The sequence below is a fragment of the Stylophora pistillata genome, chromosome 6 (assembly GCF_964205215.1).
Source record: "Stylophora pistillata chromosome 6, jaStyPist1.2, whole genome shotgun sequence".
Taxonomy (NCBI): Eukaryota; Metazoa; Cnidaria; class Anthozoa; order Scleractinia; family Pocilloporidae; genus Stylophora; species Stylophora pistillata.
The window spans coordinates 27,207,460-27,230,041 of NC_142524.1; the positions used below are offsets into that span (position 1 = coordinate 27,207,460).

The window sequence follows — 22,582 nt, forward strand, 5'->3', positions numbered from 1 at the left end:
GTCTGAGTTTAAAACATCGGACTTGAGCAAGGCAATTGATTCTCTCCCCTCACCTATACTGATTAAGAAATTGGAATCATATGTTCTCCATACATTGCCTAAGGTGCTGACAATTAGAATTTGTCTAAATCAAGACATTTTTGGTAGGCGATCATTTTCTTTCATTCTTGTGATCTTAATGTGTGATTCAGGGGTGATAGTGCCAGGAGCAATTATGTATTTATAAGGCTCAGATAATCTTTATTTATCTACGGTCAATTCATCAGCTATAAATAATAAAACACTTAAAATATATAACGGTATCAACATGCATCAAATGGATAAGATACTATTATGAAAACTAGACTTAAAACCTAAACCAAACTAAAGCTGCTTTCCACAAATGCCGTGCCACAATGTACTTCTTTAATTAAACGCTTAAATAACCCAAGGGACTCTGTCTTATATCACGAGGAAGCTGTTCCATAGGGTGGTGCCACTATAGCTAGAGCTATTCTTATAATGTTTGTGCGCGGCGATGGAATATTAAGCTTATTCTCAGAGTCTCTTAGGTTATACGCAGTTTCTCGCCTTTCAAATTTAGAACGTAAATAGTCTGGAGCTAAGCCGTGCAGAGACTTATAGACCATTGTGGCTCTTTGTATTTGGTGCTGGGAAGCCAGGTTTTTAGCATATGTCTCCGATGCCAGTACTTTGATTTATCTCACGTGCACGTGAGTAGACTTCCCATTTTTTTCCTTCTGTTTTGCTCTTCAGGAAGCTAATACCCCGTTTTAATTCTGATTTTATTCTATTACTGCAAACTCTCTTCTTTTGTTTGTTTTGGTTACAATGAATATGAATTTTAAAAAGTTGTGGCCATCATGTTTTAGTTATTTAGTTCCTTCACCGGGGTGAGAGGTGGTTCTGTCAATAGCCACTTCAGGTAGACGCCCAGTAGACCTGTTGCCACTCCTGTAATGTGTCTCTCACATCTACCTTAATACAATAAACACAAAAGAAATTTGGTTAGCAGTTAGTAAGAGAAAGGCAGCGACCTATTAACTAACCCACAAACGATAACCGAGACATGTGAAACTCACCCGGCAAATAGTTGTTTGAGCGATTTCTGATTACTCGTTCAACAGAGTCGCTTGGCTTTAACCTACAAGTAAAGAGTATGGTATACGATAACGTGTCAGAGAAGAAGGTGACAAAGAGATATGAACGGTAAAAACAATTCTTAAGCTTATTTAACCCATTTGCTCCGAATACTGATAGCTTGTGTTAATAGTTAGTAATTAAAGATGTAAAGCACGTTGAGTTCTTTAATACCCGAATCCATCATTAAGATCGCTGTAGTCCTCATGCTCTACATTCCCGTTGCTATCTTCCGTGCCTCGATGTCTGCTTTTGGGACTATCCTTGCTACCGTAGCAACCAGGTGGGAGCTGCCAATCCAAAACAGCTGACAGTCTGTCAAGTGAAAGAAACTGATGATGGTATCCCAAGATCCCACACACGTAACATTGTTCCATATACAGGTCTTTGTCCTCAGCATTCCTTGACTGGTGCTTTCTCCTGAGGACAAGTTCCCTCCATCTCATTTGTTTATAGATGTTAGCACAAAGTGTTTTAAATATATTTTCGATAGTTCTTTTTCCTTCTTTGTGAGAACTGTAGAGTCTTTGGGTGATATTGGGTAGACAACCTGCCCAAAGATAAAGATCAGCTCTAAGAATTCATATGCCTTTACAAGCATTTGCCTTTTTCTTTTCAAGTGTTTTCACTACTTGTCTATAGTCCAGTGTCTTCTAAGACCATGCTATTTAATTTGTTTTCTTATCAAGAAAGGCAAAATTGCCTTTTCCTAAACCAAATTGTCTGATGACACTTGATTTTTGTGAGCAAGTCGCTGAATAAAAAAAAGCTAAAAAATAATTATAAAAAAAAAATTAAATAACTAGGTTTCATAATACTTACGCAAGGCTGGTGTTCTTTAAGGAAATAATAAATTAGTCATTAACTTGAAACCAACTTAAAATCAGTTGATCGTAATAAAGTGATCATTTATGACCAGTTAAGGGTATAAAAGCTCTCGAAGTAAAAGGAGTAGTTACTTTGCTAGTGGCAGCGCCGAAATAACGTCGAAACAATGTCTAAAAAGTACGGGGGTTATCATTTAAGTCAAATGATAGTCTCGAGTCGCTGAATGTCACGGGAGTCTTTTGCTTGAAAAGGATTGAACCTTTGTTCAGTTCTGCTTCGATTTAAAAGATTTTTGCAATCAGGTACCTTTGATTTCCCCAACCATGAAGAAGAGTGCTTGGTGAGTTGTCATGTAACCTGTTGTGTTCTCACTTCGAACGAAATTCCAGCATTCTTTGGTGATGTTACAAGGTTTCGCACCAGACCTCTGGTATCCAATCAATTCCGAGATACACCGGTCCATAGTGTGCATGTCAAACTGCACATTTACAACGTCTTGTGGTTTTATTTGGGAAAGGCTGGTGTTTAGATTCCGGAACTCTCTCCGGAATTGCCAAGCATGCATAGCTACGAAACCGAGCCTGTAGTAATCTGGGTCCGAAGCTTGTAAGTAGGGCTGTGATTTATTGGAAACAAAGCTCGCTTTGCGGTGTAGACGGGTCAATACTTGGAATGTTTTCTTTGGTATTTGAATACGATTGGTTTCCACCTTGTTTAGTAAGTCCTGAAGAATTCCTTAAAAATAAAGCGCTCGTTTTTAATAAAAGAAAAAAATAAAAGCAACGCCTTGACCATAGCTATTTCAATTATTAATTTAGTGTTCTTTGATGTTGATAATTTAGCACTGACGACTGGAGCTTTCGCCAGTGGTGGAAGCTGAAGAGTAAGCACAATATGCATCTGTTATTTCATCGTGGAATGGATTTGACATGGTCTTTGATTCGCATATGGTCCAGCAAGCACAACATTTGGCCTCCGTGTAGTTGCCTCAAATTTCCCTTGCTGCATTAGGAAAAGTCTGCAGACAAGCACACGCTATTTTATGAAGATGGCAATCATTTTGCTCTTACGGTTTTGTCCGAGTCTTTCTCTCTATGAAATAAAAGCTTTCATACTATCTACTGGGAGTCTGGGCTACTGCTTATGTCGCTTACGTCAATAGGGGCTTCGCCCTCCACCCACCCTCAGAAACATACGTAAGAATATGAACACGTTTATACTTACTCCGTTTGGGATGATGGTAATTTATTTAATCTCAAAGCGGAAGACATTTAGATTTGCGTTGTTGAGGAATTTCTTATGCGTTATTTCGGTGAATAAATATATCTTATTAACCAAGCGCGAGGGCCGTACTGGGAGAATATCGGCCCGAGGTCTTGACAGTACGGACCGAGCGCAGCGAGGTCCGTACAAAAAAGACCGAGGGCCGATGTTCTTCCAGTACGGTCCCGAGTAAGCTTGGTTAATAAGAGATTTATTATACGACTGAAGTTCAAAGGGACACAAGTGTGGTATCATTCGGGACCATTCAGGACAGTGCCCGGTCCAATACTTAGAGAATATTGGACCGGCAATAGAGCATTTTGATTGGTTGATTTTAGTTATTGGCCCTCTGACTGCCCGAGTCGTGTAATAAAATCCCATATCACACCCAGTTTGGAGTTATTCGAAATCATGTAGTGTCCTTCATGTTGTGCTGTCCGAGCATAAATTTTTACGGCGTAAAAATGATAAATTTGTGCTGAATTTATGTTAAGACGACCCTCCTTGCACTAATTATGGCTAATTTTGGTGCCAAAATTCTTATCTCCCTTTTGGGTTGATGACTCTTACGGCCAACGGCTAAAATTTTGGCCCCTCCTTAGGGCCAACGGTTAATGTCTTTCAATTGATGTCACCTGAAATTTTCTGAAGGACTATCAGTTGAAATTTGTCAATTTTTGTGCCTAACGACTAAATTTTTTGGCCGTTTTACGACTATCGGTTAACCTCATTGAGAACCTCTTTTTCCTATAAAAATGTCTGAATGAAAAACATCTTTTGTGATTTCTGACACGTGCAACTTCACCTCTGTTTGTTTACGTTGTCTGTGTTTTGCCTTAATAGCCAAACTGAATTTCTCTATGGTTGCACCGGCATTGTTGGCACAAATTCTCTTCATGATAGCTGTTTTGAAAAAGCTGGTGCTTGTTAACTTGTCTTTATCGTCTTGAGGTGATGACCCACTTTATGTAACCGCGATCAATAATTAGTCACTGATGCAGAGCCTTAGGGTTTCATTTTCATTTGATGATCCTTTAGTGAGGCTAATTCATTTGATCCTCTAATAATATTTGTAGTTCTATAAAGTTTGATTAGCAAACTATATTGTGTGAGATGTTATTACTTACCATCGAGTGCCTGAAGACCAAAAATCCCGTCGATATTAAACTTTTTGTACTCCTTTGCGAAGAAGTCCACAACCTTGCTCAGAGAGATTAAAGTCCTTCTCAGTAGTCTTTGATGATTCTCAGTAGTCTTTGATGATTCTCTACGTATTCTATAAAGACTGGTGTTGGAGGAATGCGCAGATTGTCCAAATTCGGAAATCAAAAGTAGAATTACGATCAGTTGCCGATATCGTGAAAGCAAATACATGGTTTAAAATTCAAGTTGATAATTGAAATTTGGGAATAGAGGAATTTTATATCTTGAATTACCCAACACGAATTCAAAACATGCTCTGCATATGATGAATTTTTTATGCTTAGCCCATTGATGTCAAATGACGTGTACTTAAATCTGACAGATGACTACCTGCCGAGACAGGGATTAGCATTTTATTAGCGGAGCATATCCGCATGGCAAAACAATGAGCGACGTGTTTTGTTTACATCGTAACAAGCGTAGCTGAGTAATCTGCCCGCCTATGATGCCTTCATGGGGTCTCAAGCTGAGTCAAGAGCATGTTATATCAAACAACCTATTTTCAGTGTTCATAATTTTAAAGCCACGCGTACGTCGGAGAATTTTATATATCTTTGTTTTTTGCTAGGAGTGACGGGATGGAGATTGCGTTACCCACGATCATCTTAGCCTTACCCTTCCCCACTAAGATGTCTTCTTCAGTTTCGTCGTTGTTAAAATCTAGTATTTGTTAATTTGAACAAGCTATTTTTTCAGATACTTAACGGAACTAAAAAAAGTCATACGGTCGTGAAACTTCTTCACCAATCCATTTCCGATGACATTTGTGCTGTTAGTCGCGCATGTGGGCAATAAATTTTGAATTTCGGGAAGGAAGATACGCACTGTCCACCTCTTTAATTTACGTAGGTACCTCGGAAAACGTATGACTGATTGTTTCCATGGACATTACCGGATTAATTGAATGAAGTCTACTTTCAAGGTTTAATTCAATAGCGGGTGGCTATTAACTGGTGCACTGGACTGCTTTTGTGGTAAGAACCTTATATAACTGCGAAGATTTTCTATAGTTCTAAAACTATTGAAATAGTTCGCATTCGTTAAAGAGATACAGCACTTCTAATGATCGTGTGCTCTGCGCCAGAGGATTTTAGGAAACCTAAAAAACCAAACGTAAAAATGATATGATAAACAAACATGGGCTTGAAGCGAAATGAAGCGTAAAGATAATGATATGATAAACAAACATCGGCTTGAGGGCTTCGAGCGGGCAGTTGAAAAAGCTAGAAATAGAAATTAAAAATATTTCTTTAAAATCGAAACTGTGGGCTCTTACGTAGCTGTAACAGCGGGCTTCCCAAAATATGACTCATACTATGCAGAGTAAGAACAAAAAATACTATGCTAAGTAGCATTTTAACGTATTTTATTTAGGATTATATAGATCAAAGAAATCATCAACATTATACTATCAATAATAATGGTTTATTAAACTCCCTTGCAGTAACTTACTGAATTAACGAGTTATGATAAAATGAAAACTTATTAAGAAGAACGACTATGTACATTTCTGTATACATTAAGTACAAGTTATATACACCACACGGAACATACATCACATTTGTTTAAAATACTTAAAAGTTAAAAAGTCTTCGGTGCGCTTCGTTCTACAGGTAGTAACGTTTCTGTAAAGATACAACTGGTCTGATTTGTGTCTGAGGTTATAGGGACAGGTATCGTCTAAGCGTGTTGGTAGAAGAGGATGGAGAGGGTGGTTTGCGTCCTTCATTTTGCACATATGCTCTTTACATATCTTATCTCTTCTATACGCTAACTCGAGGGCTTCTGAGTAACTATCGGCACATGGGAAAATTATCTTAAGCGCCCTTTTCTGTATCAGAGTGGCCTTTAGTAAATTATCAGAGTGGCCTTTAGTTAAAATCTGGCACATTCGTACTGAATTACATCCGCAAATTGCTCAACCTGTGGTAAGCAGCTACCTTGGGCGTACTGTGAATTCGCGTCTCTAGACTTTCGACTGAGATGACACCATTGCCGACGAAAATTCATTCTGTAAATATGAAATATTTTTGCCATATACCAAAAAAGTAAAGTTTCCTATATTCAGCGCTGACCCATTTACTTTTGGCATTCGTACACCCTCAACCCTTGCGTAAGAGGGAGGCTCTTTGCCTGGCTAGGACCAAGATCATGCCAAGCCGTAAGTCATGCACCAGCACAGACCAAAATTATCAGCTGGAAAGTAGATAGGTATTTAGGGCACGGGATCTTTTCAATAAGCTTCAATAGTTAGCAGATTTCGTCATGGTAAATAAGAGAAAACGTTAAGGAAATTTTTCACATATCACAAAACGGACATGTTTGTTTCGATTTGTTTTTTCCTCGTTCTGAGGGTCTTTTTCATCCGTATCTTCACTATCACTGCTGTTAGAATCCTCATGTTCACCGCTATCGCCACTAGAACTTATTTCAATGTCAACTTCGTCATAATGATCTTCATCATCATAAGAGTCTCCTTCATCGTCATGTTCGTGGTAATCGCCCAATGCATCCCAATCTGTCATAATTTTGTATCGTCTTGCGTCGGCGACGTAGCCAGAAAGTTTATTCAGATCAACTCTTGTAAATCCTTTTTCATTTGTGGAACTTCTCACCAGTAAATGTTCTGGTCCGTACGTTTCCCAAACTAAACACTCTATAAGGTCTTCACTATTGTTTACTCGAGATCTTCCTTTCTTGGATATTTGCTGTGTGCAGCTGCGGTACATGACTGGTGTCCACTCAGGTGAAGAGTCACCATCTGGAACTCCTCTAGAGGAACGTTCCTCTAGAAGAGAATCTGGCTCAAAAAGCTCGTGTTTTCTCCACGTCTGGTCTTTCTTAGATTTCTGTCCCAATACAGTCTCCAGAATTCTCTCAATTATGAATTGTGCAAGCTCATAATCCTCCCCTCCTTTGTCAGCGCTCGAGTCGGCATAATATTCATTTATTATAGCGATAAACATGTTAAAGATGATTATAACCGCGCTGGAGACGAAAGTGAGAAAGAAGAGACGTCCTACTATTGGGTTTGTCTCCTTTAGTTCATTCAGTGGGATTGGTTGTCCCAAGAGCATTAAAAACTGACTGAAAATAGCGTTATGCACTAAGGCAAACATGCTTACACTGGATCCAAAAGCGATGAAACCCAATAGTGCATGGGCCATTGTTGCTATAAAAAACACCATGAAAAAGGAAGCTATTGGTTTAAACAATCTACGAAGTGTCCAGGTAAAAACTATGATCTGTGGGTTGAAATAAAAGCATTTCAGAAGACGTAGTGTAGCAATCACGGTCGCCAAACAAATAGCAGCTTCTTCTAACTCAAGCAAACTTAATACAAGATGGAAGCTGAGTGGAAGAAAAGGGTTTTCTTTCAACGTTTCGAACGTTTTTGTGGCCACCTTGGTCCGCATATATTGCAGTAACATCGCTGATGACGAAGAGAGTATCTGCAACATATCCAAAAAATTCCACACCGAATTGAAATAAGAACACTTTCGACGGTAGAATTTGACACATTGGACAAAGAAGAAGCAAACGAGTAGAATGCTGAACAACAACACAAACAGCAGATAAGTGCTATGAGCCTGAGGGTTTGTTGCACTCAGAGATAAGATCCTACAGCTCTTGAACGTTCCTGCAAAGCCAGATGGAAGGACTTCGAAGTAGTAAGTCATGACTGCTAGAAGGTTACTTGGTGGATTATACAGTGAGAACTCCAACAGCACGGCTCTGGTCTGCTGATCAATCCAGTGGTTTTCTTTTAAATCGTTGATAACTATTTCAGCTGTAAACGTGTTGTATCCTAAATTGGCTATGTATCCTCCGCCATTGTAAACAGCAAAACGACCCCAAGAATCAAAGCCGCCAAACCTTCTGTCTGCATCATATTCCCAATTTTCTGGGCACAGGACTGAAGAGCTATTGGAGTAAATCCAAGTTCCTTTTTCCTCCTTTGTGGAGGAGTACGAATCGAAACAAGATTTGAAAGTGTCTTTAAACAGTTCGTGAACTTCACAGGATTCTGTAAAGAGAAAGACAGAGAGAAACGTTTCCGTACTTGAGAATGGCTGTTTTCATTATTTTACATCCACTCTTTGGTACGTTTGCTGGAGCTCATCTTGGATGAAATTATCATGAGTTATTTGCTCAATCCACGTACGCTAAATTCACTTTACTTCAATTATTTCTGTGTCCCTGAAGGTCATATTAATACATTAACCTGTTACGACATTCTGAAAGTTGTGACAAAGTTGTAACTTTCGTATGATGTGGTCATCATTTTCCTGCAGCTTGTTGTAGTTCGCAAAATTTCAGATAAGAAATTCACACCAGAATTGTCTCTTTTGACTAACGATAAACTTACTTTTTTTGACCCTGAGTTGTCTCAGACGAGGCATTCCGACCAAGAGTGATCGTTTGTTTCCAACATATTCTGAAACTTTTTCTTCTTGCCCATTGTACCAATTGTTTGTAAAAACTGCTGGCGTGAAAATGTTTTCCACCCAACCCCAAAACTGAGTGGCATTGGTAATCTGTAAAAATAAAATAGAACATTGACTGTACAAAGAAAATAAAACCGTTTTCAATAGCTGCGCTAACAGAGTATCCAGAATCATTAGAAAATGATGATGAGCTTTTTTCTTTTCCAAAACAAAAATACAACCAACGTGAAATATGACTGCTGTAAAACGGTGGATGATTCTTTCTTCTTATCACTAGTTAAATAGTTAAACGGCTAAGAACTGATAATTAATTTATATCATGGTTAGTCTTCTCTTTTAAGGTTACTATGTTCTCAAAAGGTATCTATAACCATTTAAATTTTCATCGCAAATGCAAACAGGGAACAAGAATTGGTGAATTCCAAAAAGCGAACTCTGGAAATTTTGACTAAGTACAAGGAGATCCAGGTTCTGCTCCTTTTCGGTTTTACAGGACACATAGCCTCCTGTTCAACTGTAACAAGTTTGAGATAAAATGTTATGTGTGATACCCTAGTTGGTGGGGATATGCCATCGAAAGAAACGCACCTTATAACTGCCCATATTATCGAAGAACTGAAAGCTTCCCTCTGTGGCGGCATAAAGTTTGTATCTATGGTCACTTTTGTCTCCATAACAGACAATCAATAAAAGTGTAAAGAATGTCATCGAAAAGACGAGTTCCTTGAAGTAAGCATACATTTTTCTCTCGTTTATCTTAAACTTTCTTGCACGCTCAACATCTAAGGAAGAAAGATCCACAACACTAGCTAGTTCCTCCCCGTCACGCCCGTTCGTCGACGTAGCTTCCTTCGTTTTCCTTCTACTGCAACCACACCGCGAGGCTATAATGATGGATACGATAAGAATCTTGATGGGCTGGGAGATTATAACATCTCCAGTAAGCGAAAGCACAACAGTTGTTAACCAACGTGCCGACTTCTCTCCTCCCCACGTAAGAGAGTAAAACGCTGTGAAAAGGGCAGAGGTGATTGCAGTACTTACACAGAGAAACCATGCAATATATACACAAAAATGAGGTAGTGAACACGATGTTTTTCTCTTGCTTTTCTCCAATTGATACCGCCTCCCTTGTGTATTTATCCTAGGTTCGCTTTTACGAAACAAAACCACAATTAGCAGACTTGCAGGCACAACAATCAAGGCACTTTCCAAGGCAATGACAAGTTGACTCCGAGTCAGTGAAAAGGGTCCAACCTGTATTTTTCTCTCTGAGAGGTTCGCTGTTTCATAAAACATGGCGGATGTTACCATTGACAACATGAGAAGGCTCCAACAGCAGGATGCTCGTTGAACTCGAGTAAAGTGATTCCTTGGCTGCTTCTTAATCACTGACAACCACAAATGATCATCAGCGAAGCCATTTCTTCGTAGTACACTGAACGTTCGTTTAAATTCTTCGTCTTCTTTAAAGTCATCTGCATAAAATCTCCTGGTTGTTTCACCATCATCTCTCTCTAGCGCAAGCCAGCGGTGACAGCTAAAGAGCCATTGCTGTCCTGTTTGACAATCCACAGCTAAGATCTCACTGATAAACCAGGATGGGTCCTCGCCAGAAATGTCATGGCCGATCTGCACACAAAATATCTCACCCAGCGGCATATTCTGTCGAAGGAGGAAATTATCAGTGTTCCCTTCAGAAAACAGCTTCCTGTCGTACGGGATGTCACATGTCAGTTTGATAACCTCACTGGTATTTTTAGTCCCATGAAGAGTCATGGATACATTAGCAGTGGTACCACAATATTTCCATCCACCAGTGGTAATGGATACCTCGTACTTGTAATAACCGTTTTGATGCTCCAACAAGGGTATCATAGGACTGTCCTTGAAAAAAAAAGCGAATTAAGTGAAACTTAATCACCGTTAAAATCTCTGACAGGAGTGCTGCCTCTTAGACAAACGTATTCAAAGAATAAATGATTGATATATATAACATCGTTGATACGCAAGTGTCATTCAAATTTAAATTTGCACACTATCGTTGAAATTGATCTAGTAAATATATAAAATGAAAGTTTATTTTTAACTCAGTTCATAAAGCGTCCTTTATAGCAAACTTCAGAAACAACTGATTGCAAAGAAATTGGTTCATTTATGTAGACAGTATCCTTACTATCATCTTTTATTTTAAACCAACCTTCGAGGCATCCTCTTTATCAGCCCTGCGAGCTTTCACCAAAACAAGAAAGTAAATCAGAAAAGTAGAACACAATACTGTTAAGACAAGGAGGTCATTAGGATCCACATCGTCAAAGGCCTGCTGGACCAGTTGAAAGTCAATGGTATTTGGCGCAACAAGAATGTCTCCTCCAAATGCAGTTAAGTGATTACAGAGACATTTCAGAGAAGAATGGCTTGATTCTCGGCTCACCTGTGGATCAGTCCATTAATTCCTGCCTCAGTTAAAATACCCTTTATGTGGCTACTATTACGATATTTTCTGTAAAAAAGACTCTCATCTCACCTTCAGCAAATTTTAAATGGACTTTGCAAGGGGAATTTCCAGTTACTTTCAGGTTATTTCGCTCTGAAGGCGATTCAGAGCTGTTGCAAGTACGTGCGAGTACTTTATTCTCCGACAAATGAGAAAAATGTTTGTGTTTTTTTTGTTGAGTAGCAGTAACAAATTTATACTTACTTATTTTAACTCAAGAATCAGTTTTATACTGCTATAGATACAACCAAGTTGCTTAATGGTTTAAATCTATGACATGCTAGTGACTATAAAACTCTTCGTTTAATTTCCAATCCCACAGAGAGCTTACAAATGCTTGAATAACCTGCGTAATAAGGTCTCGGATGTTTTTCTTTGCCAATGAATGGCTCATTGCATGTTTTCTGTGTATTCTCTCTCACCTTGCATCCTTTGTTTGTCCATCTTTGTTTATTCTCAGACCAAAATGCACACCATATAGTCTCCACTTGCACACTATAGTTAACTGATCTATTAAAGTCGTACTGAGGGACAAGACTGACGTACTCTCCTTTAGGGGGAACTGTTGGAGGAGGATCCTTAAACTTTACGCACTTCTCTCGCGTGGCTCGCTCTGGCAGAATGGATCGTCTACTCCTTGACTGTGGCAATTCTGTTCGAGACTTACTGATCTCCAATAGACCAAAGTAATATTTACCCGAATATCTGCACTCCATGGTGATATTATGAGTGCACGCCTCTCCTAATTCACAATCAATGCCCGTGCTGTTTAATCGTTCCTCTGCAGATGAGTAAATCATCTCATCGTAGGATGTCTCAGTTGGCTGTTCAGCAAATTTTACATACACAGTAAGAAAAGAAGCCGTTTTGGTCGTAATGGTTAGTTTCACGGTAGTATTGACCTCACGTACGGTTACCACGTGATATTGCATCCTTCCAGGATTTAAGAAATGATCCGAGCCAGTACTGTTTCCGGGAGCATAATTTGTCACTGGAATAGCGATTTGTATATATGAAGGTAGTTCAGTTGTGTTTAGAGCTTTCCCCGTCTCGTCTTTTAGGACAAGGCTGACAACGTTTGATCTGATTCTACTGCTGCTATTGTCTGTCGCATACGGGTTGAAATGATAGTTGATCATCTGCAAGGTACCAAAAAGAAAGTAAAAAGTAAAGATAATAAAGTAAAATATTTTCCATTAGCGTAGGGTGACGAATAATGTGATTCTCATTTCAGTATACGAACCGCAGCCTCTTCTGATTTCGCGTTTCTATGCGCAACAAACTGAACTACAAAAGTCTTGAAGGTGAGTGAGACAGGATACTCGAAACTTAGCATGGATAATGCGACTAATCCTCATCGTAAATGTACATGGATTGTTATGAAGGTATGCAGTATAATAAATGTAGATAAAGGAAAAGAAGGTTGAGTTGACGAAGAAACCGGCTCAGAATCATTACAAAACATCCGCTGTACCTTCCTTCATGAGATGGTGAGATATTGGGAGGACGCTTTTCCTCCATGTGACATTGTTCATCAGCCATTCATCAGTACTGCAGTGTTTTTTTCATGCTACTTCAAGCCTCTATTTCAACACAGTTATTGTGTGGCTGCCCCCGAAAGTCGCACTTGCTAGGTCTGAAGGAGTTTCCACGATAAAAATACTAGCGTTGTTACTGTCAAGATCAACACTTTAATCTTCAGATAACAACTTAAGTTCTGCTTTAGAAATGCAGATGGCCAGAAGATCGCATTGATGGAAAACTACGCATCACACTTGTGATGAGAAAAACATGGCCACACTCGTGGTTGAGTGGTTACCCGGAAAATTGGGGACAACCGCTGACCTTACAAATCGTTTACTACAGTACCGCTGTAGTAACATATTGCCATTAACGAACATAATAAATAATAATAATAAATTTAATACTTCTATTGCAAAAAATTCATTATAAGTAGATGATCTAATGCGCTTTGCAATAAGTTAAAAAATATCTAAAAGAAACCGCGTTGAATGTGAAAGTTAAATTACAAAATGAAAACAAAATTATATTTTAATAATGAATTAAAAAGCAATAAAAAATCTATACAGTACCTAGTCTAAAAAATGTTCACGCAATGAACAGTATGCTTGTTTAAAAAGATACGTTTTCAGTTGTTTCTTAAAAATATTTGTACTACTTACAGCCCTTAGGCTTTCCGGAATAGAGTTCCATAAAAATAGGGCAGCTACCGAAAAAGCTCTGTCTCCAGTAGTCATGGCAGATCTAATTGTCGGGCGAGCTAATAAATTACTAAAATTTGATCTTAAATTGTAATCAGAATCGCCTTTGAATGATATAATATCACTAAGATATACTAGCGCTAAGCCATGGAGAGCTTTAAAAGTCAACAAATTTCACTTTATTCGCTGGAACGATTACTTACTTCTACCCCAACTTCAGAGACGTCACCAATCCAACTTTTCAACGCTATGTCATCCAGATGAGGGAACACAAAACTGGCTTCTCCATCGCTGATTTCTAAAAGGCTCAATTCACTTGATTCATGTTTGCCGAGTGTAGTCGATTGAAGTCCATTGCGAATGGTACTGTATTCTTCTCCAGGCAACTTGAACGATAGTAATACGTTGGTAATAACTTCTGTCAACTTCTGACAACGGGCTGAGATTATCTTTCCAATGTCTATCTAAAGAGAAGTTCAGTAACTTACATTATCATATTATAACGCTGGGATGGGAAAAAACTTAAAAAAGAGGGGAGGGACGAATAGGAATAAAAGCGGCAATATGAGCAAAAAGCATCTGAGAAAAATTGCCCGTGGGTAAAGAAGATTTCTTCAACTTGAAGAGAAGGGAGTGGGATAATTAGTGTTCCTCTTGCATACCCAAGAATTGATATTATCTTAAAGTTTGTCGGACCGTGTTGAGTGGTTAATTGCCGATTTCCTTTTCCCTGGAATCGTTAAAGATCTGATGCGTGATTACACTGTAGTTTTCCATCTCCTTATTTCTGTTAAATGAATAAAGGGGTAAGTTTCTAAAGAAACTGAGGTGCTGCTTCGGTGGGAGTGACTAAGTAATTTTGGATTTATCAACTGAGTTTATAATGTAGATTGGCCACCGTAAAGAGTTTAAAAGCTGCGGTTTTGATTATTAGCCCTTTGTCAACTCAGTTGAAAAAACCAAAATTAATTTTGATACAGGTCAGTATTTTACTGCTATGGAGTTTGGCACGTGTTGTCATAATCCCTAAGCCTGCATTTCGGTAAAGAATTCAAGGCCGTTTCCCTATCTTTTGTTTTCTATGGGACAAAAACAATAGCATGGCCTTCTGCTTTTCCTAAAATTATTTCATAATTCTTTCTCTAGACTCTTCATTGCAATTAGTCCGGTACGGTGAATATCTTGCATGCATGAATCAAAAGTCACTGGCCAAAACACCACGTCTTACAACTTTTTGTTTAATGCGGTCTCTACTGAAAGTATGTGAATAAAAGAGATAAGTTCCTTAAGAAACTGTGGTGCTGCGTCGGTGGGGCTAACAAGGTAATTTGGTTATGTCAACTGAGTTGAAATTGCAAATTGGCCACCGCAAAGAGTTAAAAACCTGACATTTCGAGCGTTAGCCTTTTGTCAGAGCGAATGGAGAAATTGTGGGATGTGTGTGAGTTTATATGCAGAAAGTGGAGCTACGCTTTTGATGGGGACACGAATAAATTAGTAGAATGAAAAGCGTTTGTTGATATCTAGGGGGTTAAGAGTGCCGATTTGAAAGATAAACTTTTATTCAAGAGTTTGCGGCTTTCTGAGCTACCTAAATGTAAGGAAAGACCGCAGATTGCCATATGCTGTTTAAAATGATTAGGTAGATTAAAGTTTCTGGCGACATGGTTTTGATGCGTCCTCGTCATTCCTTTCTATGTCGCGAAGGTGTTCTCGCAATCGATCACCTAGTCGTCTTTCTGTTTCGCCGATGTTTAGCTTTTTGCAATAAGTGCAAGTTATGCAAGAGATGACGTTGGCGGAGGTGCACGTGCAGTGATCAGTGATCTTAATAGATTGTTTGGGTCCCGATCTTTTCTCAGCGTTGTGAATGAAAGGACGAGTTTTGCACCGTGCGCGAGCGCATTTAAAATTGTGGGGTTGGTAATTAGTTTGGAATGAACTTCTGACCAAAAAATTGCCTATGTTTTTGTCGCGTTTGAATGAAATGAATGGAGGTTGCGAAAAGATAGTACTAGTCTCCGGATCGTTTTGAAGTAATTTAAGGTTTTTAAGAATAATGGATTTAACTGAATGGTTGTTAGGGTGAAGTGTGAGAGTGAATGGAATGCGATAGGAATTTTTCTTCTGTGATGTTTGTAGTGCTGACTATCGATCAATAAGTTGAGCGCGGTGTTGACCCGCTTGAACGACAGAAACAGAATAACCACGTTTTTCGAAAAACTGGCACATGACTCTGATTTTCGGAAAAAATCAAAGTCATTACTACATAAACGATGAAGGCTTAGAAACTGAGAAAAGGGAATGGGATTCTTGACATAAGATGGATGCGAAGATGAATACAACAAGTAGCATCTCAGTCTGTAGGTTTGCAATACACATTACTGAGCACATAAACCGTAGCCTTCAATCAAAAATTTGCGCCTATATAAACCCACACACAATCCATAATTCTCCCAATCGCTCTGACAAGGGCTAACGCTCGAAACGTCAGCTTTTTAACTCTTTACGGCGGCCAATTTACAATTTCGATACTCTACCGAAGTGGAGGTGGTTAGTGGTGGATATTTACTGAGCCGCGAAGCGGCGAGGTAAATATCCACCGCTAACCACCGACACTGAGGTGAATAGTTGTTTTATTATATACTAAAACAGTGAGATAATATACACCACCAAAAAGGTATTTTAATTCATACATTCCAGCAACGATTCCAACATTTTCACGCGCGGAAGTCAACAAGTGAGATTACGTAAGATTAATTTGCATTTAAGATACAATGAATATATGAAGATCATATATTTTGAACTGCGGTATTAAATACGTATGATGCACGATCCTCGCAGTAGATAGCGCAATTTAAGCAATAGCGAAAATCAGACCTGAAAAAAATCAGGCCTGTACGGGACTCGAACCACTGACCTCTGCGATACTACTGCAGCGCTCTACCAATTGAGCTAAAAAGCCAACTGGGAGCAGGCCGTTAAGTTGATTCATAATAAACCCGTGAAAGTGATAAATAAGATACAATGAATATATGAAGATCATATATTTTGAACTGCGGTATTAGATACGTATGATGCACGATCCTCGCAGTAGATAGCGCTATTTAAGCAATAGCGAAAATCAGACCTGAAAAAAATCAGGCCTGTAGGGGACTCGAACCACTGACCTCTGCGATACTACTGCAGCGCTCTACCAACTGAGCTAACAAGCCAACTGGTAGTCAAGTCAACTTAACGACCTGCTCCCAGTTGGCTTGTTAGCTCAATTGGTAGAGCACTGCACTAGTATCGCAGAGGTCAGTGGTTCGAGTCCCGTACAGGCCTGATTTTTTTGTTTTTTTTTTTCAGGTCTGATTTTTGCTATTGCTTAAATAGCGCTATCTACTGCGAGGATCGTGCATCATACGTACCTAATACCGCAGTTCAAAATATATGATCTTCATATATTCATTGTATCTTATTTATCACTTTCACGGGTTTATTACGAATCAACTTAACGGCCTGCTCCCAGTTGGCTTGTTAGCTCAATTGGTAGAGCGCTGCACTAGTATCGCAGAGGTCAGTGGTTCGAGTCCCGTACAGGCCTGATTTTTTTCAGGTCTGATTTTCGCTATTGCTTAAATTGCGCTATCTACTGCGAGGATCGTGCATCATACGTAATTTGCATTTGTAAACAAAACCTTTCTCATTGGTTTTTATCGATAAACTCCGGGTTAAAAACTTACACCATTGCCTTTAAACACGGCCAAACCAAATTTAGGCGCTTTCTTTGTGTTTTCAGGGAATGCGTCGTCGCTATCCACTGTTTTAGTATATACTAAAACCAAATACGCTACTGAAAGTGTCGAGTTCATTTAATAAGGTCCTCGTTTAATGAAATTTGTTAGATGTGGCCCTTACTGAAAGTTTCGAGATACATGCTATTTGAGAAATACCTCTTCGTCTCCATCAAAGTTGGCAGACTGATTAGCTGTAAGAAGTTTGCTGGAGCTAGAATCCATGATATTTGTGACACAAGACAATAGCAATCTACATCCGTCGCGAAGAAGGCGGGTTTCAGGGTTGCGGTTCCTCACATTTTGTGGTAAAAGCCAGTCGGTTAAATCCTCAAGTTTGTCCAATAAAGCTCTCTGCAAAAAAAAATTGATAGTAATGAATATAGTTAAAGCTTGTGTGCAGACTTCTTCCCTATGCGAACTTTTTTCTTATCTGTCAAATTGGATTTCAATCATGTCTTAAAATCTCACAAAGTCCTCCACCTCAAAAGACGCATAGATCAGAACATTGAAAAAGTCACGTTTTTAAAATAATGTTTTATAAAGAAATTGATAAGTAAAGGATTTCAGTATCCTACCGTTTCATTGTGTGAGACGAGGGCGTCACCCTTTGTGGCCTTTTTCAGAATGGTAGCAACCATGACTAACCTCTCTATTCTGTCAATCCGTACTTCAAATATATTGGAAATAATGTGATTTTTCATCTGCAGCAGGGATAAACATTACATATTGAACAAGAGCTAACATTAAGCAACCATGCGATGTTTTATCCACCAGCCCATAAGCGTCTTAAATGGCATTTGTAGGCAATTCTAAAAGAAATAATGAAATGGGGGTCCTACCACAGAAAAAGTGTTTGTGCGTCGATTATTGCGTGTGTTGTTTATGGTGGGGATTCGGCTGCTAAACCAAATAGGATTTTGTTTGCAACTTTAAAAACCTCTATATAGCTGATAGATTCTTTCAAAATGTTGCGATCTCAATAAGGAGCTAAGTTGTGATTTTCTTTTCGCGCTTGTCTCTTTTATGCGGAGAGAAACTATGGTGATTGGTTTTGTTACTCAGCTGGAGATACTATTGCGCGGTCAAGAAGCCACACGTTGGCCCTATGGGCACCATCAAATACGATCTTATAATACCTATCGTTACTACAACCTCCAAAACTACTTGTGTTATATGCAGTCCACTGAACTTACCTGAAGTATATTCCCATTTCCACCGCCTTGCTCTGCGACCCTATTGAGTGAGTAGAGAAGTTTGCCTGCTTCTTGAAAAGCCATATTGACATTTCCCATAGCAAAACAATTACCCATATCCGAAAGTTGTCCCTGCAGCTTCGAAACATTATAAAACTCGTTAAAGGGCTCGTTGAGGTTTACCTTTTCTTCTCGCAACGAAGATGACTGATTTAGCTGCGAAAAAAAGCAAAACAAAACAAAACACAGAGTGAAGTTGCTATATTTGAACAGACGTGCGATGAGAAAAAATATCTATCTGGAAAAATTTTAAGGATGCCATGAAATTTATCTTTCAAAATGTGTTTATTTTTAATCTAGATGGTTAACTGTTCATAAGAGTAATGCACCGTTGTCAAGCTGTTCACAAGGTAAGTGATTGTTTTCAAATATATAGCGTGACTAGTTGCAACCTATCATGTGGTGTAGTACCAAAGATGTGCGCGGAACTTGGACAGACATCGATCAGAATTATCAGGGTGCATTAAGTGTATGAGTGAGTTAGCCCATTCATTCTCAAGATCGCATTAGCAATTCTTCTTACTGTCTGCCATACAATCCATACGAAGTTTGATCAACGAAAAATCCCCTAAGTGACATTTTTTTTTTTGTTCTGATCACTTGTCTTCTTAATACTGTTTTGACATTCCAGGGAGACTGAGGGTTAAACGAGGAAACTATAGCTGTTATCACTATTATGGCAGGTAGTGAATGTAATATGATGAGGTTGGTTTATCGATTTGGTTACTATTATCATTTTTATTATTATTTGGTTATTTTACATATCAAAGTATGATTACCTTTACAGAAAATCCTATTGCTGCTCCCACACCATTAACTATTACCACCTTAAAACGAACGATGTCTTCATCTGAGGGTGGAATGTGGACAACGCTATAAGGCCTAACTCCATAGGACAGCATATCGACTTCTCCATCTTCTACATCTTGGAAGAATTCATAGCTTAGAGGCATATTTTCATCTCTCCAACCTTGACAGGTTATGTTCACCCAAGATCCTACATCTTCCTTATCCAACTGTGTGCCATGACATTCTCCTCCTGTTGGAACCGCCAATGTGTCAAATTGATATGCCGCCCAGCCACGTGACCCGTTCGAAGATTGAACGTCTACCTTGACTTTGTAGGAAGACCCGGTTGAAAGTTTTTTTCCTTTAATTACAAGGTTTTTCGAATCCGCTTTTGTACTCAGGAGAGATTCAAAGTGTTTCTGGAAAGTCCAGTTTAGGTGAGAATAGTTTCCATCGTTTTTCAGCAGGCTCCAGTGATATTTAAGGGACTTAGGACAACGTACTGAATTGCAATCAGTTCTCAACGAGATACGAGATGATGCACTGGCTGGTGAGTCACAATTCACGATGCACCTAAGCAAAGATAAGAAAATTAAAATACTCGTCCACCAAATCCTCATGATTGGTTCTTCAACTTAGTCCTCGAGTAAAGATGGTTCCTATTTGTAACGAAGCATGTGTTTATCATCGCCAAGCTTGTCCATAAAGGAACTGTAATTAAGATACAAAATCATGTCGCTCTTTTTAAATGATTGTCCCGTGTTTAACATCAATAAATACCACACAGTTAAATAGTGCTTTTTTTTGCGCGTGCTGATTGGCTAGTTTGAAGGTGAATATTATTCACCTTCCATCAGCAGAAGAAATAAAATCGCTTGTTAGGAGTTTTATTTCCAACAAGTTCTCGGTTTATTGAAAGAAATAAACTTTTTTTTTTGTATCTGTGTGTTATATATTAAAACAACTATTCCCCTCAGTGTTGGTGAATGGGTTTTACTGCTTCGAGGCTCGGTAAATATCCACCTCTGTTAAACTCCTGTTCGGTGAACAAGTATTTTCTGTGTCGTAAAGGATCATTTAAGCGATAGTGATTACTAACTTCTTCTCAGCTGATTTTATGATTTGCTGTTTCTGAGTGCGGAGCGGTACATTTCGAAATATTATATACAAACTTTAATTCTGAGCGCTAGTGCTTGAAGAAGACGCTGCTTTGATTTCAAACAGCACAGAGGCCAGCCTTGCTCTTTTACATAGCTTTTATTCTGTATCCATATCCTATACTAACATAATTCGGATGTCGATTACGTCTGCGTCATGAACATGAATAATCTGTAGGGCACTCGCTGTGCGGATATCTTTGGTTACGTTCAGAACCACATAGTATGTTTGGTTGCCAGTAATGTTTGTGGCGTCTAATATAACTTTTGTTACATCGACTTGTCTAAGAAAGACATCGTCTGGCAACTGAAAGAGTGTTCCATCAGAAGCCGCGGTGGCGAGTGTAGGAAATATACTGTTCGAGCCTGGAAAAGTGACGTTAGATACTGGAGAATAAATATCGGAGATCTTATCAGGATTTGCTATTATCAAACAAGACCAGTCATAATCCATTCCAACGGAAGCTCCAGTGCTCGAATCGCTGTCATATGAAGAACTGGCATCCAAAGAGATTGATCTCTGTTTCGATCGGATAATTTCAGTTCCTCCTGCAATAGCGACTACCAGAGGTGCACTTTCAACAGCGATGAAAGCAAAGTCCTGTACAGCCAAAAAGGAGTCGTTTACATCTCGCAGCTCAAACGTTACCAGTTTAAGTCCTGTCGACAGTAGTTTTGGACCTATGTATAGTTCAAGAGTGTCGTTTACGATCAACTCTGTTTCAGCAGAAACTGAAGTGTTGAAAGGCGTAAACGAAATTTCGCTAATTTTCCAACAAAACGAGGCTTTTTCTGGAAGAAAGGATTTGATATTTATAGATGCGACTAGCGTTCTCGTCTGGTCACGTCTAAACTTCAGTGGTGTTCTTGAATGTGTGTTCGTATCATAAATTATAACCTCCATCGAGTCCACTGATTTTCTCAAATACTCTAAACACGAAAAAGAACAAACAGGAAGTCAAAAACGAATTTCCAAGCCACTGTTGGAGTCTCAACTCAATGAGCAGAAAAGACATCTTTAAAAAGTAAAGGAAATACTTTGTTTCTCTCCCATAAGTTATTGTCTCTCAAAACATACCTTCTAGGCCTTTGCATGGATCATTTCCTTGACCCCCAGGGTTAAAATATCTACACCAGCATTTAAGACAGGCATTGGAAAATGTTTCGATGCATATAGTATGTTCTGGACAACCTGCAATGACATATAAATAATTCAATAGCACTGTATACACAATGAATATATGAAGTTCATATATTTTGAACTGCGGTATTAAATACGTATGATGCACGATCCTTCGCAGTAGATAGCGCTATTTATGCAATAGCGAAAATCAGACCTGAAAAAAATCAGGCCTGTACGGCATTCGAACCACTGACCTCTGCGATACTAGTGCAGCGCTTTATCAATTGAGCTAACAAGCCAACTGGGAGCAGGCCGTTAAGTTGATTCGTAATAAACCCGTGATGATCAATCAGATACAATGAATATATGAAGTTCATATATTTTGAACTGCGGTATTAAATACGTATGATGCACGATCCTTTTAATAATTCTTATTCATTTCTCTTTTCCTTCATTTCTCGTTTTGTGATTCTTGGAAACTTAAGCAGGCTTACAAACCATATAGGCTGGTATGACAATGTTATTATGAGTCCTAAAAGAAACATTGATCATTGTGATTAATATACATACACACTGGTACAAAGTCGCAGATAACACCGCGTTATTACTGGTGGTTTGTAAACAAAAAACGAGCCACAGTTGCGAATTGAAATTTTATATGAGTGAAAATTCTTCGCCGAGATGACGGTAGCAGAGTTGTCGTTGCACAACCCTTTCAGCAACAGCAGGATGGGCACCCCGAATCCAACCCGGAGAATTTGTTCCACAATGGTATGCCTGTAGTGGGTTGCTCCCGATAGAGCGAACCCAGCTTTCCGAAGTAAGTTTCCCTTTGTCACAATCTGCATCTTCACTGCTTATTTTATGGGACACAGAC

General features: G+C 38.9%; 2 protein-coding genes across 3 annotated transcripts; both read right to left on the minus strand.

Annotated features, from left to right (window-relative positions):
- Positions 1 to 219: 219 nt before the first annotated feature.
- Positions 220 to 5,096, minus strand: LOC148729213 (UPF0764 protein C16orf89 homolog). 2 transcript variants are annotated; one of them, XM_088725313.1, is made up of 5 exons: positions 4,359 to 5,096; positions 2,275 to 2,703; positions 1,315 to 1,690; positions 1,083 to 1,144; positions 220 to 974 (listed from the first exon to the last, which is right to left on the minus strand). In XM_088725313.1, exons 1-5 carry the CDS (start codon positions 4,603 to 4,605, stop codon positions 922 to 924), a joined length of 1,167 nt encoding a protein of 388 aa, XP_088581439.1. In that variant the 5' UTR covers positions 4,606 to 5,096; the 3' UTR covers positions 220 to 921. The 2 variants fall into 2 exon arrangements, with proteins under 2 accessions (XP_088581439.1, XP_088581438.1); XM_088725312.1 differs by having other exon boundaries at positions 220 to 978; positions 4,359 to 5,095.
- Positions 5,097 to 5,783: 687 nt separating this feature from the next.
- LOC148729214 (polycystin-1-like protein 2) lies at positions 5,784 to 17,826 on the minus strand. The gene is made up of 7 exons (XM_088725228.1): positions 17,540 to 17,826; positions 13,805 to 14,065; positions 11,802 to 12,518; positions 11,083 to 11,316; positions 9,471 to 10,769; positions 8,804 to 8,972; positions 5,784 to 8,461 (listed from the first exon to the last, which is right to left on the minus strand). The coding sequence occupies exons 1-7, from the start codon at positions 17,603 to 17,605 to the stop codon at positions 6,720 to 6,722; spliced, it is 4,488 nt and encodes a 1,495-aa protein (XP_088581354.1). The 5' UTR covers positions 17,606 to 17,826; the 3' UTR covers positions 5,784 to 6,719.
- Between the last annotated feature and the right edge of the window lie 4,756 nt (positions 17,827 to 22,582).

Coding starts and splice junctions, on each gene's coding strand:
- LOC148729213 (XM_088725312.1), bottom strand. CDS start 4,605: ATGTATTTGCTTTCACGATATCGGCAACTGATCGTAATTCTACTTTTG. Junction 2,704..4,358: donor TGGTCTTCAGGCACTCGATG/GTAAGTAATAAC, acceptor TTTATTTTTAAG/GAATTCTTCAGGACTTACTA. Junction 1,691..2,274: donor CATGGTTGGGGAAATCAAAG/GTACCTGATTGC, acceptor ATCTTTGGGCAG/GTTGTCTACCCAATATCACC.
- LOC148729214 (XM_088725228.1), bottom strand. CDS start 17,605: ATGGATTCTAGCTCCAGCAAACTTCTTACAGCTAATCAGTCTGCCAAC. Junction 14,066..17,539: donor ACTTTGATGGAGACGAAGAG/GTATTTCTCAAA, acceptor ACTTCTCTTTAG/ATAGACATTGGAAAGATAAT. Junction 11,317..11,801: donor GGACAAACAAAGGATGCAAG/GTGAGAGAGAAT, acceptor ACTGATCCACAG/GTGAGCCGAGAATCAAGCCA.